The sequence below is a fragment of the Scyliorhinus torazame genome, chromosome 6 (assembly GCF_047496885.1).
Source record: "Scyliorhinus torazame isolate Kashiwa2021f chromosome 6, sScyTor2.1, whole genome shotgun sequence".
In the NCBI taxonomy this organism is placed as follows: domain Eukaryota; kingdom Metazoa; phylum Chordata; class Chondrichthyes; order Carcharhiniformes; family Scyliorhinidae; genus Scyliorhinus; species Scyliorhinus torazame.
The window spans coordinates 1,353,527-1,370,196 of record NC_092712.1 but is presented as its reverse complement, the minus strand read 5'-3'; the positions used below and the strand labels follow the sequence as shown (position 1 = coordinate 1,370,196).

At 54.7% G+C, this 16,670-nt stretch overlaps 1 protein-coding gene across 1 annotated transcript in view; it reads left to right on the top strand.

Annotated features, from left to right (window-relative positions):
- LOC140425663 (plectin-like) overlaps positions 1 to 16,670 on the top strand; it is a 620,159-nt gene that overhangs the window by 575,008 nt on the left and 28,481 nt on the right. The window contains 1 exon segment of the mRNA XM_072510158.1: positions 8,022 to 11,402. Coding sequence (XP_072366259.1) covers positions 8,022 to 11,402 — 3,381 coding nt within the window.

Genomic DNA, 16,670 nt, shown 5'->3' with positions numbered 1-16,670 from the left:
CTCACACACACTCGCTCACACACACACACACACTCGCTCACCCACACTCGCTCACCCACACACACACACTCGCTCACACACACTCGCTCACACACACTCGCTCACACACTCGCTCACACACACACACACACTCGCTCACCCACACTCGCTCACACACACACACACACTCGCTCACACACACTCGCTCACACACACTCGCTCACACACTCGCTCACACACACACTCACTCTCTCACACACACACACTCGCTCTCTCACACACACACTCGCTCTCTCACACACACTCGCTCTCTCACACACTAACACTCGCTCTCTCACACACACACTCGCTCTCTCACACACACACTCGCTCTCACACACACTCTCGCTCTCTTACACACACACTCGCTCTCTCACACACACACTCGCTGTCTCACACACACACTCGCTGTCTCACACACACACTCGCTCTCTCACACACACACTCACTCTCTCACACACACTCTCGCTCTCTCACACACACACTCGCTCTCTCACACACACACTCGCTCTCTCACACACACTCCCGCTCTCTCACACACACACTCGCTGTCTCACACACACACACTCGCTCTCACACACACACACTCGCTCTCTCACACACACTCTCGCTCTCTCACACACACACTCGCTCTCTCAAACACACACTCGCTCTCTCACACACACACTCGCTCTCTCACACACACTCTCACTCTCTCACACACACACTCGCTCTCTCACGCACACTCTCGCTCTCTCACACACACACTCGCTCTCTCACACACCCTCTCGCTCTCTCACACACACTCGCTCTCTCACACACACTCGCTCTCTCACACACACTCTCGCTCTCTCACACACACTCTCGCTCTCTCACACACACTCTCGCTCTCTCACACACACACTCGCTCTCTCACACACTCGCTCTCTCACACACACTCTCGCTCTCTCACACACACACACTCGCTCTCTCACACACACTCTCGCTCTCTCACACACACTCGCTCTCTCACGCACACTCGCACTCACACACTCTCACTCTCTCACACACACTCGTTCTCTCAAACACACACTCGCTGTCTCAGACACTCACACTCGCTCTCTCACACACACACTGGCTCTCTCACACACACACTCGCTCTCACACACACTCTCGCTCTCTCACACACACACTCGCTCTCACACACACACTCGCTGTCTCACACACACACTCGCTGTCTCACACACACACTCGCTCTCTCACACACACATTCGCTCTCTCACACACACACTCACTCTCACTAACACTCTTGCTCTCTCACACACACACTCGCTCACTCACACTCGCTCTCTCACACACACACGCTCTCTCACACACACACTCGCTCTCTCACACACTCACACTCGCTCTCTCACACACACTCGCTCTCTCACACACATACTCGCTCTCACACACACTCTCGCTCTCTCACACACACACTCGCTGTCTCACACACACACTCGCTGTCTCACACACACACTCGCTCTCTCACACACACTCTCGCTCTCTCACACACACACTTGCTCTCTCACACACACACTCGCTCTCTCACACACACTCGCTCTCTCTCACACACTCCCGCTCTCTCACACACACACTCGCTCTCTCACACACTCACACTCGCTCTCTCACACACACACTCGCTCTCTCACACACTCACACTCACACTCGCTCTCTCACACACACACTCGCTCTCTCACACACACACTCGCTCTCACACACACTCTCGCTCTCTCACACTCACACTCGCTCTCTCACACACACACTCGCTCTCACACACACTCTCGCTCTCTCACACCCACACTCCCTCTCTCACACACTCACACTCGTTCTCTCACACACACACTCGCTCTCTCACACACACACTCGCTCTCACACACACTCTCGCTCTCTCACACACACTCGCTCTCTCACACACACTCTCGCTCTCTCACACACACACTCGCTCTCTCACACACACACTCGCTCTCTCACACACACATTCGCTCTCTCACACACACACTCGCTCTCACACACACTCTCGCTCTCTCACACACACACTCGCTCTCTCACACTCACACTCGCTCTCTCACACACACACGCTCTCTCACACACACACTCGCTCTCTCACACACTCACACTCGCTCTCTCACACACACTCGCTCTCACACACACACTCGCTCTCACACACACTCTCGCACTCACACACACTCGCTCTCTCACACACTCACACTCGCTCTCTCACACACACACTCGCTCTCTCACACACACACTCGCTCTCACACACTCTCTCGCTCTCACACACTCTCTCGCTCTCACACACTCTCTCGCTCTCACACACACACTCGCTCTCTCACACACACACTCGCTCTCTCACACACACACTCGCTGTCTCACACACACACTCGCTGTCTCACACACACACTCGCTGTCTCACACACACACTCACTCTCTCACACACACTCTCGCTCTCTCACACACACACTCGCTCTCTCTCACACACACTCGCTCTCTCACACACTCTCGCTCTCACACACACTCTCGCTCTCTCACACACACACTCGCTCTCTCACACACACACTCGCTGTCTCACACACACACTCGCTCTCTCACACACACACTCACTCTCTCACACACACACTCGCTCTCTCACACACACACTCGCTCTCTCACACACACTCGCTCTCTCACACACTCACACTCGCTCTCTCACACACACACTCGCTCTCTCACACACACACTCGCTCTCACACATACTCTCGCTCTCTCACACACACACTCGCTCTCTCACACACACACTCGCTGTCTCACACACACACTCGCTGTCTCACACACACACTCGCTCTCTCACACACACACTCACTCTCTCACACACACTCTCGCTCTCTCACACACACACTCGCTCTCTCACACACACACTCGCTCTCTCACACACACTCGCTCTCTCACACACACTGCCGCTCTCTCACACACACACTCGCTGTCTCACACACACACACTCGCTCTCACACACACACACTCGCTCTCTCACACACACTCTCGCTCTCTCACACACACACTCGCTCTCTCAAACACACACTCGCTCTCTCACACACAAACTCGCTCTCTCACACACACTCTCGCTCTCTCACACACACACTCGCTCTCTCACGCACACACTCGCTCTCTCACACACACACTCGCTCTCTCACACTCTCGCTCTCTCACACACACTCTCGCTCTCTCACACACACACACTCGCTCTCTCACACACACTCTTGCTCTCTCACACACAGTCGCTCTCTCACACACACACTCGCTCTCTCACACACACACTCGCTCTCACACACGCTCTCGCTCTCACACACACACTTGCTCTCTCACACACACACTCGCTGTCTCACACACACACTCGCTGTCTCACACACACACTCGCTCTCTCACACACACACTCTCGCTCTCTCACACACACACTCGCTCTCTCACACACACTCGCTCTCTCACACACACTCCCGCTCTCTCACACACACACTCGCTGTCTCACACACACACACTCGCTCTCACACACACACACTCGCTCTCTCACACACACTCTCGCTCTCTCACACACACACTCGCTCTCTCAAACACACACTCGCTCTCTCACACAGACACTCGCTCTCTCACACACACTCTCGCTCTCTCACACACACACTCGCTCTCTCACGCACACTCTCGCTCTCTCACACACACACTCGCTCTCTCACACATACTCTCGCTCTCTCACACACACTCGCTCTCTCACACACACTCGCTCTCTCACACACACTCTCGCTCTCTCACACACACTCTCGCTCTCTCACACACACACTCGCTCTCTCACACACCCACTCGCTCTCTCACACACACACTCGCTCTCTCACACTCTCGCTCTCTCACACACACTCTCGCTCTCTCACACACACACTCGCTCTCTCACACACACACTCGCTCTCACACACACTCTCGCTCTCTCACACACACACTCGCTCTCTCACACACACACTCGCTGTCTCACACACACACTCGCTGTCTCACACACACACTCGCTCTCTCACACACACACTCTCGCTCTCTCACACACACACTCGCTCTCTCACACACACACTCGCTCTCTCACACACACTCGCTCTCTCACACACCCTCTCGCTCTCTCACACACACTCGCTCTCACACACACACTCGCTCTCTCACACACACTCTCGCTCTCTCACACACACTCTCGCTCTCTCACACACACTCTCGCTCTCTCACACACACACTCGCTCTCTCACACACACACTCGCTCTCTCACACACTCGCTCTCTCACACACACTCTCGCTCTCTCACACACACACACTCGCTCTCTCACACACACTCTCGCTCTCTCACACACACTCGCTCTCTCACGCACACTCGCACTCACACACTCTCACTCTCTCACACACACTCGTTCTCTCAAACACACACTCGCTGTCTCACACACTCACACTCGCTCTCTCACACACACACTCGCTCTCTCACACACACACTCGCTCTCACACACACTCTCGCTCTCTCACACACACACTCGCTCTCACACACACACTCGCTGTCTCACACACACACTCGCTGTCTCACACACACACTCGCTGTCTCACACACACATTCGCTCTCTCACACACACACTCACTCTCACACACACTCTTGCTCTCTCACACACACACTCGCTCACTCACACTCGCTCTCTCACACACACACGCTCTCTCACACACACACTCGCTCTCTCACACACTCACTCTCGCTCTCTCACACACACTCGCTCTCTCACACACGTACTCGCTCTCACACACACTCTCGCTCTCTCACACACACACTCGCTGTCTCACACACACACTCGCTGTCTCACACACACACTCGCTCTCTCACACACACACTCACTCTCTCACACACACTCTCGCTCTCTCACACACACACTCGCTCTCTCACACACACACTCGCTCTCTCACACACACTCGCTCTCTCTCACACACTCCCGCTCTCTCACACACACACTCGCTCTCTCACACACTCACACTCGGTCTCTCACACACACACTCGCTCTCTCACACACTCACACTCACACTCGCTCTCTCACACACACACACTCGCTCTCTCACACACACACTCGCTCTCACACACACTCTCGCTCTCTCACACACACACTCGCTCTCTCACACACACACTCGCTCTCACACACACTCTCGCTCTCTCACACACACACTCCCTCTCTCACACACTCACACTCGTTCTCTCACACACACACTCGCTCTCTCACACACACACTCGCTCTCACACACACTCTCGCTCTCTCACACACACTCGCTCTCTCACACACACACTCGCTCTCACACACACTCTCGCTCTCTCACACACACACTCGCTCACTCACACTCGCTCTCTCACACACACACGCTCTCTCACACACACACTCGCTCTCTCACACACTCACACTCGCTCTCTCACACACACTCGCTCTCTCACACACAGTCACTCTCTCACACACACTCTCGCTCTCTCACACACACACTCGCTGTCTCACACACACACTCGCTCTCTCACACACACATTCGCTCTCTCACACACACTCGCTCTCACACACACTCTCGCTCTCTCACACACACACTCGCTCAGTCACACTCGCTCTCTCACACACACACGCTCTCTCACACACACACTCGCTCTCTCACACACACACTCGCTCTCTCACACACACACTCGCTCTCACACACACTCTCGCTCTCTCACACACACACTCGCTCTCTCACACACACACTCGCTGTCTCACACACACACTCGCTGTCTCACACACACACTCGCTCTCTCACACACACACTCTCGCTCTCTCACACAAACACTCGCTCTCTCACACACACTCTCGCTCTCTCACACACACTCGCTCTCTCACACACACTCCCGCTCTCTCACACACACACTCGCTGTCTCACACACACACACTCGCTCTCACACACACACACTCGCTCTCTCACACACACTCTCGCTCTCTCACACACACACTCGCTCTCTCAAACACACACTCGCTCTCTCACACACACACTCGCTCTCTCACACACACTCTCGCTCTCTCACACACACAGTCGCTCTCTCACGCACACTCACGCTCTCTCACACACACACTCGCTCTCTCACACACACTCTCGCTCTCTCACACACACTCGCTCTCTCACACACACTCGCTCTCTCACACACACTCTCGCTCTCTCACACACACTCTCGCTCTCTCACACACACACTCGCTCTCTCACACACACACTCGCTCTCTCACACACACACTCGCTCTCTCACACACACTCTCGCTCTCTCACACACACTCTCGCTCTCTCACACACACACACTCGCTCTCTCGCACACACTCTCGCTCTCTCACACACACTCGCTCTCTCACGCACACTCGCTCTCCCACACTCTCACTCTCTCACACACACTCGCTCTCTCAAACACACACTCGCTGTCTCACACACTCGCTCTCACACACACACTCGCTGTCTCACACACACACTCGCTGTCACACACACACACTCGCTCTCTCACACACACACTCGCTCTCTCACACACACTCTCGCTCTCTCACACACACTCGCTCTCTCACACACTCTCTCGCTCTCTCACACTCGCTCTCTCACACACACTCGCTCTCTCAAAGACACACTCGCTGTCTCACACACACACTCGCTCTCACACACACACACTCGCTCTCTCACACACACTCTCGCTCTCTCACACACACTCGCTCTCTCACACACACTCTCGCTCTCTCACACACTCTCGCTCTCTCACACACACTCGCTCTCTTAAACACACACTCGCTGTCTCACACACTCGCTCTCACACACACACTCGCTCTCTCACACGTGCACACACTCTTGTGTATACACAGTCATGCACAAACTCTTGCGCATGCACACACACGCTCATATGCAAACATTCCCGCTCTCAGACACACACACAAACACTCTCACTCACACACACACACAATTCTTGCTCACACACACTCTCTCGCTCACAAACACTCTTGCTCACACTCACTCGTTCATGCGCACTCTCCCTTGCAGGCACATCCACACACTCGTTCATGTGCACAGACACACTCACCTACACATTCTAGCTCTCGCGCGCACACACCTTCTCTCGCACGTGCATACACTCGGGGACACACTCACGCATGCACACACACCCGCGTGCACGCACATTCTCGTGTGCACACACTCTCGCATACACACACTCTTGCGTGCACACACACTCTCACTCACCCCGATGCGCACACACTTTCATGCGAACGCACTCTTGTGCACATACTCTCTCGCTCATGTACACATTTTATATCACATGCACACATCCTCTCGCTCACACACACTCAACACTCTCCCTCACACAATCTCTCACACACACCTCTCCCAATAGGAGCCATGTCCCTACCCTCACCCAATGGGAGTCCAGTACCCTCACCCCCATCCAGTGGGAGCCAAGTTCTCTCACCTAATGGGAGCCCTGTATGCTCTACCTCGCCCAATGGGAGCCCTGTACGCTCTACCTCGCCCAATGGGAGCCCTGTACGCTCTACCTCGCCCAATGGGAGCCCTGTATGCTCTACCTCGCCCAATGGGAGCCCTGTACGCTCTACCTCGCCCAATGTGAGCTCTGTACGCTCTACCTCACCCAATGGGAGCCCAGTACGCTCTACCTCGCCCAATGTGAGCTCTGTACACTCCACCTCGCCCAATGGGAGCCCTCTACGCTCCACCTCGCCCAATGGGAGCCCTCTACGCTCCACCTCGCCCAATGGGAGCCCTGTACACTCCACCTCGCCCAATGGGAGCCCTCTACGCTCCACCTCGCCCAATGGGAGCCCTCTACGCTCCACCTCGCCCAATGGGAGCCCTGTACACTCCACCTCGCCCAATGGGAGCCCTCTACGCTCCACCTCGCCCAATGGGAGTCATTATCCATTTCCCATCTTCCCATTGGCTGCTCATTACCTGACGTTGGTTTTTTTGATGACTCTGACATTTAGAAAGTTGCTGAAGAGTTGAAGGCGGAGGAGAGAAGGCGGCTAGAGGCAGTGGAGGCACAGTTAGAAAAACAGAAGCAGCTGGCGGCTGCTCACGCCAAGGCTAAAGCTGAGGCGGAGAAAGAAGCTCGGGAACTACAGCAACGAATAGAGGAAGAGGTGACAAAGAGAGAGGCCGTCGCAGTGAGCGCCGAGCAGCAGAAACAGAACATTCAACAAGAACTAAGCCAACTGAAAAACTCCTCCCAGGTTGAAATCAAGAAAAAGATAATAATGGTGGAGGAAGTGCTGCTGAGTCGCACAAAGATTGAGGAGGAGATTCGAATTATCCAGCTGCAGTTAGAAACCTCACAGAAACAGAGAATCTCTGCAGAGTCAGAACTTCAGCAACTGAAAACGCGAGCAGAGGAGGCCGATAAACAGAGAAAAGCAGCTCAGGAAGACGCTGAGAGGCTTCGTAAACAAGTCAAGGACGAGTCACAGAAGAAGAAGGAAGCAGAGGAGGAACTCAAGCTGAAAACCCAGGCCGAGAAGGACGCAGCCAGAGAGAAACAAAAGGCTTTGGAAGACCTGCAGCATTTCAAAAACCAGGCAGCAGACATAGAGAGGAGAATGAAGCAGGCCGAGATCGAGAAAGAAAAACAGCTACTGCTGACTCAGGAAATGGCTCAGAAAAGTGCCAGTGCCGAACTTCGCAGCAAGCGCATCTCATTTGAACAAAGGACAACAGAACTGGAGTTATCTCTTCGACAGGAGCATCAGACTGTTACCCAGTTACAGGAAGAGGCAACACGGTTAAAACAACAGCAGGAAGATGCCGAGAACGCCAAGGGAGAATCTGAGAAGGAGCTGGAAAAATGGCGTCAGAAAGCTAATGAGGCTCTTCGATTGAGACTACAGGCGGAGGAGGTAGCTCATAAGAAATCACTGGCTCAAGAAGAAGCAGAGAGGCAGAAGGAAGAGGCTGATCGTGAGGCCAGGAGGAGAGTGAAAACAGAGGAATCAGCCTTACGGCAGAAGGAAATAGCTGAGCAGGAACTGGATAAGCAGAGGAAGCTGGCAGAGGAGACAGCGGAACAGAAACTGTCTGCTGAGCAGGAGGTGATCCGGTTAAGGGCCGAGACCGAGAATGGAGAACAACAGAGGCTGCTGCTGGAGGAGGAACTATACCGGCTGAAAAACGAGGTCAGCGAGGTTCTTCGCCAGAGGAAACTTCTGGAGGAGGAACTGGCCAAAGTGAAGGCCGAGATGGAGATCCTGCTGCAGCTGAAAATGAAAACTGAGGAGAAAACCAGATCGACGACAGAAAAGACCAAACAAATGTTGGAGGCCGAGGCTCAGAAGATGAAGGAATTGGCAGAAGAGGCGGGCAAACTGCGAGCTGTGGCAGAGGATGCTAAACGACAGAGGCAGCTCGCTGAGGATGAAGCCAGTCACCAGAGGAGCGAGGCGGAGAGAATTTTGAAAGAGAAACTCACTGCCATTAATAATGCCACACGTTTAGAAACAGAGGCTGAAATAGCATTGAAGGAGAAGGAAGCTGAAAACGAACGTCTGCGGCGAATGGCTGACGATGAGGCCTACCAACGGAAGCTTCTGGAAGAACAAGCAATGCAGCACAAGCAAGACATCGAGGAAAGAATTGCTCAGCTGAGGAAGAGCTCAGACCTTGAGCTAGATCGGCAGAAAGTCATTGTGGACGAGACTTTGAAGCACAGAAGAATCATCGAGGAGGAGATTCGAATCCTCAAACTCAACTTTGAGACTGCTTCAGAAGAGAAGTCTGACCTGGAGATTGAACTGAACAAACTCAAAACCATCGCTGAGGAAACGCAACGCAGTAAAAGAGAGGCTGAAAAGGAAGCTGAGTCGCAGCGGACTCTGGCGTTGGGGGAAGCCAAGAAGAGACAAGAGGCAGAAAGAAAAGTCAAAGAAATTCTTGCTGCAGAGGAAGAGGCTGCTCGCCAACGTAAGGCAGCACTAGACGAGGTTGAGCGGCTCAAGAGGATATCTGAGGAAGCCTGGAAACAGAAGGAACTGTCAGAGAAAGAGGCCGAGAGGCAGATTTGTTTGGCACACGAGGCTGCTCAGAAGCGTATTGACGCTGAGAAGGTGGCTTATGTGGCAACAGTGCAACAAAAAGAACAGGAACTCCTGCAAAGCAAAAAACAGGAGAGGTCGATGGTGGACAACCTGAAGGAGCAGGCAGAGAAGGCCAGGCGACTGGCAGAGGAAGCAGAGCAGGCTCGACGGAGAGCTGAGGAAGAGGCCGCTTTCTGTCGACAGCAAGCTGAGGAAGCGGAATGTTTGAAACAACGTGCTGAGAAAGAGGCTCAGGATAAAGCCAAGGCCCAAGAAGACGCTGAGAAACTGAGGAAAGGAGCTGAGCTCGAAGCTGCAAAGAGAGCAAAGGCTGAAGCAGCAGCTCTGAAACAGAAAGAAATGGCTGATGCAGATATGGAGAAGCACAAGAGGTTTGCGGAGCAGACGCTGCGACAGAAATCCGGGGTGGAACAGGAGCTGACAAAGGTGAAACTGCAATTGGAGGAGACTGACCACCAGAAATCTGTGCTGGATGAGGAATTGCAGCGTCTAAAGTCAGAGGTGACAGAGGCCATTAAACAGAAGAGTCAGGCTGAAGCTGAACTCTACAAAGTCAAAATACACATGGAGGAGCTCATCAAACTGAAGACAAAGATCGAAGAGGAAAACAAGATGCTGGTCCTGAAAGACAAGGATAACACGCAGAAACACCTGGCTCAGGAAGCAGAGAAAATGAAGCAGCTGGCGGAGGACACGGCCAGGCTAACTGTTGAGGCACAGGAAAGTGCCCGGCAGAGGAAGCTGGCAGAGGAAGACCTGGCTCATCAGCGGGAACTCGCTGAAAAGATGTTGAAGGAGAAGATGCAAGCTATTCAGGAGGCAAACATGCTGAGAGCAGAGGCTGAGATGCTGCAGAAACAGAGAGATCTGGCTCAGGAACAAGCAAAGAAACTGTCAGAAGACAAGCAGCAGATGCAGCAGCGGCTGGACGAGGAAACGGAAGAGTTTCAAAAGCGTTTGTTGACTGAACGGCAACACCAGATGGAGATCAGTGAAGAGACTCAGCATTTGAAGACTTTAGTCTCGGAGCTTTCAGAGGCTCAAGCGAAAGCTGAGCAGGAAGCGAAAAAATTCAAAAATGAAGCAAAACAAATCAGTTTGAAGCTTCATGACATCGAACAGACGACGAGAGAGAAGAACAGCGCTGTCGAGAAACTGGAACTCCAGTGGAGTCGGAGCAGGAAAGAGGCCAGTGAGTTGCAGGAGGCCATAGCGGAGCTGGAGAGGGAGAAGGAGAAACTGAGACAAGAAGCAGAGTTAATCCAACGGAGAGCAAAGGAGGTAAAGTCACTGGCCGCAAGCTCAGACCACTGACCAGCACACACTCAGACCACTGACCAGCACTGACCAGCACACACTCAGACCACTGACCAGCACTGACCAGCACACACTCAGACCACTGACCAGCACTGACCAGCACACACTCAGACCACTGACCAGCACTGACCAGCACACACTCAGACCACTGACCAGCACTGACCAGCACACACTCAGACCACTGACCAGCACACACTCAGACCACTGACCAGCACTGACCAGCACACACTCAGACCACTGACCAGCACACACTCAGACCACTGACCAGCACTGACCAGCACACACTCAGACCACTGACCAGCACTGACCAGCACACACTCAGACCACTGACCAGCACTGACCAGCACACACTCAGACCACTGACCAGCACACACTCAGACCACTGACCAGCACTGACCAGCACACACTCAGACCACTGACCAGCACTGACCAGCACACACTCAGACCACTGACCAGCACTGACCAGCACACACTCAGACCACTGACCAGCACTGACCAGCACACACTCAGACCACTGACCAGCACACACTCAGACCACTGACCAGCACACACTCAGACCACTGACCAGCACTGACCAGCACACACTCAGACCACTGACCAGCACACACTCAGACCACTGACCAGCACTGACCAGCACACACTCAGACCACTGACCAGCACACACACCGACCATTGACCAGCACTGACCAGCACACACTCAGACCACTGACCAGCACTGACCAGCACACACTCAGACCACTGACCAGCACTGACCAGCACACACTCAGACCACTGACCAGCGCACACTCAGACCACTGACCAGCACACACTCAGACCACTGACCAGCACTGACCAGCACACACTCAGACCACTGACCAGCACTGACCAGCACACACTCAGACCACTGACCAGCGCACACTCAGACCACTGACCAGCACTGACCAGCACACACTCAGACCACTGACCAGCACACACTCAGACCACTGACCAGCACTGACCAGCACACACTCAGACCACTGACCAGCACTGACCAGCACACACTCAGACCACTGACCAGCACACACTCAGACCACTGACCAGCACTGACCAGCACACACTCAGACCACTGACCAGCACTGACCAGCACACACTCAGACCACTGACCAGCACTGACCAGCACACACTCAGACCACTGACCAGCACACACTCAGACCACTGACCAGCACACACTCCGACCACTGACCAGCACTGACCAGCACACACTCAGACCACTGACCAGCACTGACCAGCACACACTCAGACCACTGACCAGCACTGACCAGCACACACTCAGACCACTGACCAGCACACACTCCGACCACTGACCAGCACTGACCAGCACACACTCAGACCACTGACCAGCACTGACCAGCACACACTCAGACCACTGACCAGCACTGACCAGCACACACTCAGACCACTGACCAGCACACACTCAGACCACTGACCAGCACTGACCAGCACACACTCAGACCACTGACCAGCACTGACCAGCACACACTCAGACCACTGACCAGCACTGACCAGCACACACTCAGACCACTGACCAGCACTGACCAGCACACACTCAGACCACTGACCAGCACACACTCAGACCACTGACCAGCACTGACCAGCACACACTCAGACCACTGACCAGCACTGACCAGCACACACTCAGACCACTGACCAGCACTGACCAGCACACACTCAGACCACTGACCAGCACACACTCAGACCACTGACCAGCACACACTCCGACCACTGACCAGCACTGACCAGCACACACTCAGACCACTGACCAGCACTGACCAGCACACACTCAGACCACTGACCAGCACTGACCAGCACACACTCAGACCACTGACCAGCACACACTCCGACCACTGACCAGCACTGACCAGCACACACTCAGACCACTGACCAGCACTGACCAGCACACACTCAGACCACTGACCAGCACTGACCAGCACACACTCAGACCACTGACAAGCACACACTCAGACCATTGACCAGCACTGACCAGCACACACTCAGACCACTGACCAGCACTGACCAGCACACACTCAGACCACTGACCAGCACTGACCAGCACACACTCAGACCACTGACCAGCACTGACCAGCACACACTCAGACCACTGACAAGCACACACTCTGACCATTGACCAGCACTGACCAGCACACACTCAGACCACTGACCAGCACACACTCAGACCACTGACCAGCACTGACCAGCACACACTCAGACCACTGACCAGCACACACTCAGACCATTGACCAGCACTGACCAGCACACACTCAGACCACTGACCAGCACACACTCAGACCACTGACCAGCACTGACCAGCACACACTCAGACCACTGACCAGCACACACTCAGACCATTGACCAGCACTGACCAGCACACACTCAGACCATTGACCAGCACTGACCAGCACACACTCAGACCACTGACCAGCACACACTCAGACCACTGACCATCACACACTCAGACCATTGACCAGCACACACTCCGACCACTGACCATCACACACTCAGACCATTGACCAGCACACACTCCGACCACTGACCAGCACACACTCCGACCATTGACCAGCACACACTCAGACCACTGACCAGCACACACTCCGACCACTGACCAGCACACACACAGACCACTGATCAGCACTGACCAGCACACACTCAGACCACTGACCAGCGCACACTCAGACCACTGACCAGCACACACTCAGACCACTGACCAGCGCACACTCAGACCACTGACCAGCACTGACCAGACCACACTCAGACCACTGACCAGCGCACACTCAGACCACTGACCAGCACACACTCAGACCACTGACCAGCACACACTCAGACCACTGACCAGCACTGACCAGCACACACTCAGACCACTGACCAGCGCACACTCAGACCACTGACCAGCACACACTCAGACCACTGACCAGCACACACTCCGACCACTGACCAGCACACACTCCGACCATTGACCAGCACACACTCAGACCACTGACCAGCACACACTCCGACCATTGACCAGCACACACTCAGACCACTGACCAGCACACACTCAGACCACTGACCAGCACTGACCAGCACACACTCAGACCACTGACCAGCGCACACTCAGACCACTGACCAGCACACACTCAGACCACTGACCAGCACACACTCAGACCACTGACCAGCACTGACCAGCGCACACTCAGACCACTGACCAGCGCACACTCAGACCACTGACCAGCACTGACCAGCGCACACTCAGACCACTGACCAACGTGTTTCCCGGACCATTGCTGTGAAATGTTATGATTCTGTGATTTGAAGCAGGGACAGGCCATTGTGTGATTCTATTGAGTGAGTATGGTCATTCCCCGACGCTGAAACTTTTCACTCGGATAACGTCCCTGCTACAGATAGAGGGATGGTAACAGCGTGAGATCAACAAATCTGACATCATGACTGATCGATAATGATTCTCAAATTTAAACTTTTAAGTTATTCCGAGAATCGGGTTAGTATTGGGGTTGAGGGGAGTGGAATTATCATTGGGTAGGTATTGATGGGACTATTGGGTTCGGTATCAGGGGGATATTGGGTTGGGTGTCGGGGGGGTTATTGGGTTTGGTATCGGGGGGTTATTGGGTTGGGTGTCGGGGGGTTATTGGGTTGGGGTCAGGGGGGTTATTGGGTTGGGGTCGGGGGGTTATTGGGTTGGGTGTCGGGGGGGGTTATTGGGTTGGGTGTCGGGGGGGTTATTGGGTTGGGTGTCGGGGGGGTTATTGGGTTGTGTGTCGGGGGGGTTATTGGGTTGGGTGTCGGGGGGGTTATTGGGTTGGGGTCGGGGGGCTATTGGGTTGGGTGTCGGGGGGGGTTATTGGGTTGGGTTTCGGGGGGGGTTATTGGGTTGGGGTCGGGGGGGTTATTGGGTTGGGTGTCGGGGGGGTTATTGGGTTGGGGTCGGGGGGTTATTGGGTTGGGTGTTGGGGGGGGTTATTGGGTTGGGTTTCGGGGGGGGGTTATTGGGTTGGGGTCGGGGGGGTTATTGGGTTGGGTGTCGGGGGGGGTTATTGGGTTGGGTGTCGGGGGGGGTTATTGGGTTGGGGTCAGGGGGGTTATTGGGTTGGGGTCAGGGGAGTTATTGGGTTGGGGTCGGGCGGGTTATTGGGTTGGGTGTCGAGGGGGGTTATTGGGTTGGGGTCAGGGGGGTTATTGGGTTGGGGTCAGGGGGTTATTGGGTTGGGGTCAGGGGGGTTATTGGGTTGGGGTCGGGGGGTTATTGGGTTGGGTGTCGGGGGGGTTATTGGGTTGGGGTCGGGGGGGTTATTGGGTTGGGTGTCGGGCGGGTTATTGGGTTGGGTGTCGGGGGGGGTTATTGGGTTGGGGTCAGGGGGGTTATTGGGTTGTGTGTTGGTGGGGTTATTGGGTTGGGTATCGGGGGGTTATTAGTTTGGGTATCGAGGGGGTTATTGGGTTGGGTTTCAGGGTGGGTTATTGGGCTGTGTGTCGGGGGGGTTATTGGGTTGGGTTTCGGGGGGGGTTATTGGGTTGTGCGTCGGGGGGGGTTATTGGGTTGGGTGTCGGGGGGGTTATTGGGTTGTGTGTCGGGGGGGTTATTGGGTTGGTGTCGGGGGGTTATTGGGTTGGGATCGGAGGGGTTATTGGGTTGGTGTCGGGGGGTTATTGGGTTGGGTGTCGGGGGGGGTTATTGGGTTGGGTGTCGGGGGGGTGATTGGGTTGGATGTCGGGGGGTTATTGGGTTGGGGTCGGGGGGGGTTATTGGGTTGGGGTCAGGGGGGTTATTGGGTTGGGTGTCGGGGGGGTTATTGGGTTGGGTATCGGGGTTGGCTATTGTGTTGGGTATCGGAGGGGTTATTGGGTTGGGAATCGGGAGGGTTATTGGGTTGGGTGTCAGGGGGGTTATTGGGTTGGGAATCGGGAGGGTTATAGGGTTGGGTGTCGGGGGTTATTGGGTTGGGTATCGGGGGGTTATTGGGTTGTGATCGGGGGGGTTATTGGGTTGGGTGTCGTGGTTATTGGGATGGGTGTCAGGGGGATTATTGGGTTGGGGGTCGGGGGGGTTATTGGGTTGGGTGTCGGGGGATTATTGGGTTGGGTGTCGGGGGGGTTATTGGGTTGGGTATCGGGGGGGTTATTGGGTTGGGTTTCGGGGGGGTTATTGGGTTGGAGTCGGGGGGGTTATTGTGTTTGGTGTCGGGGGGGTTATTGGGTTGGGTTTCGGGGGGGTTATTG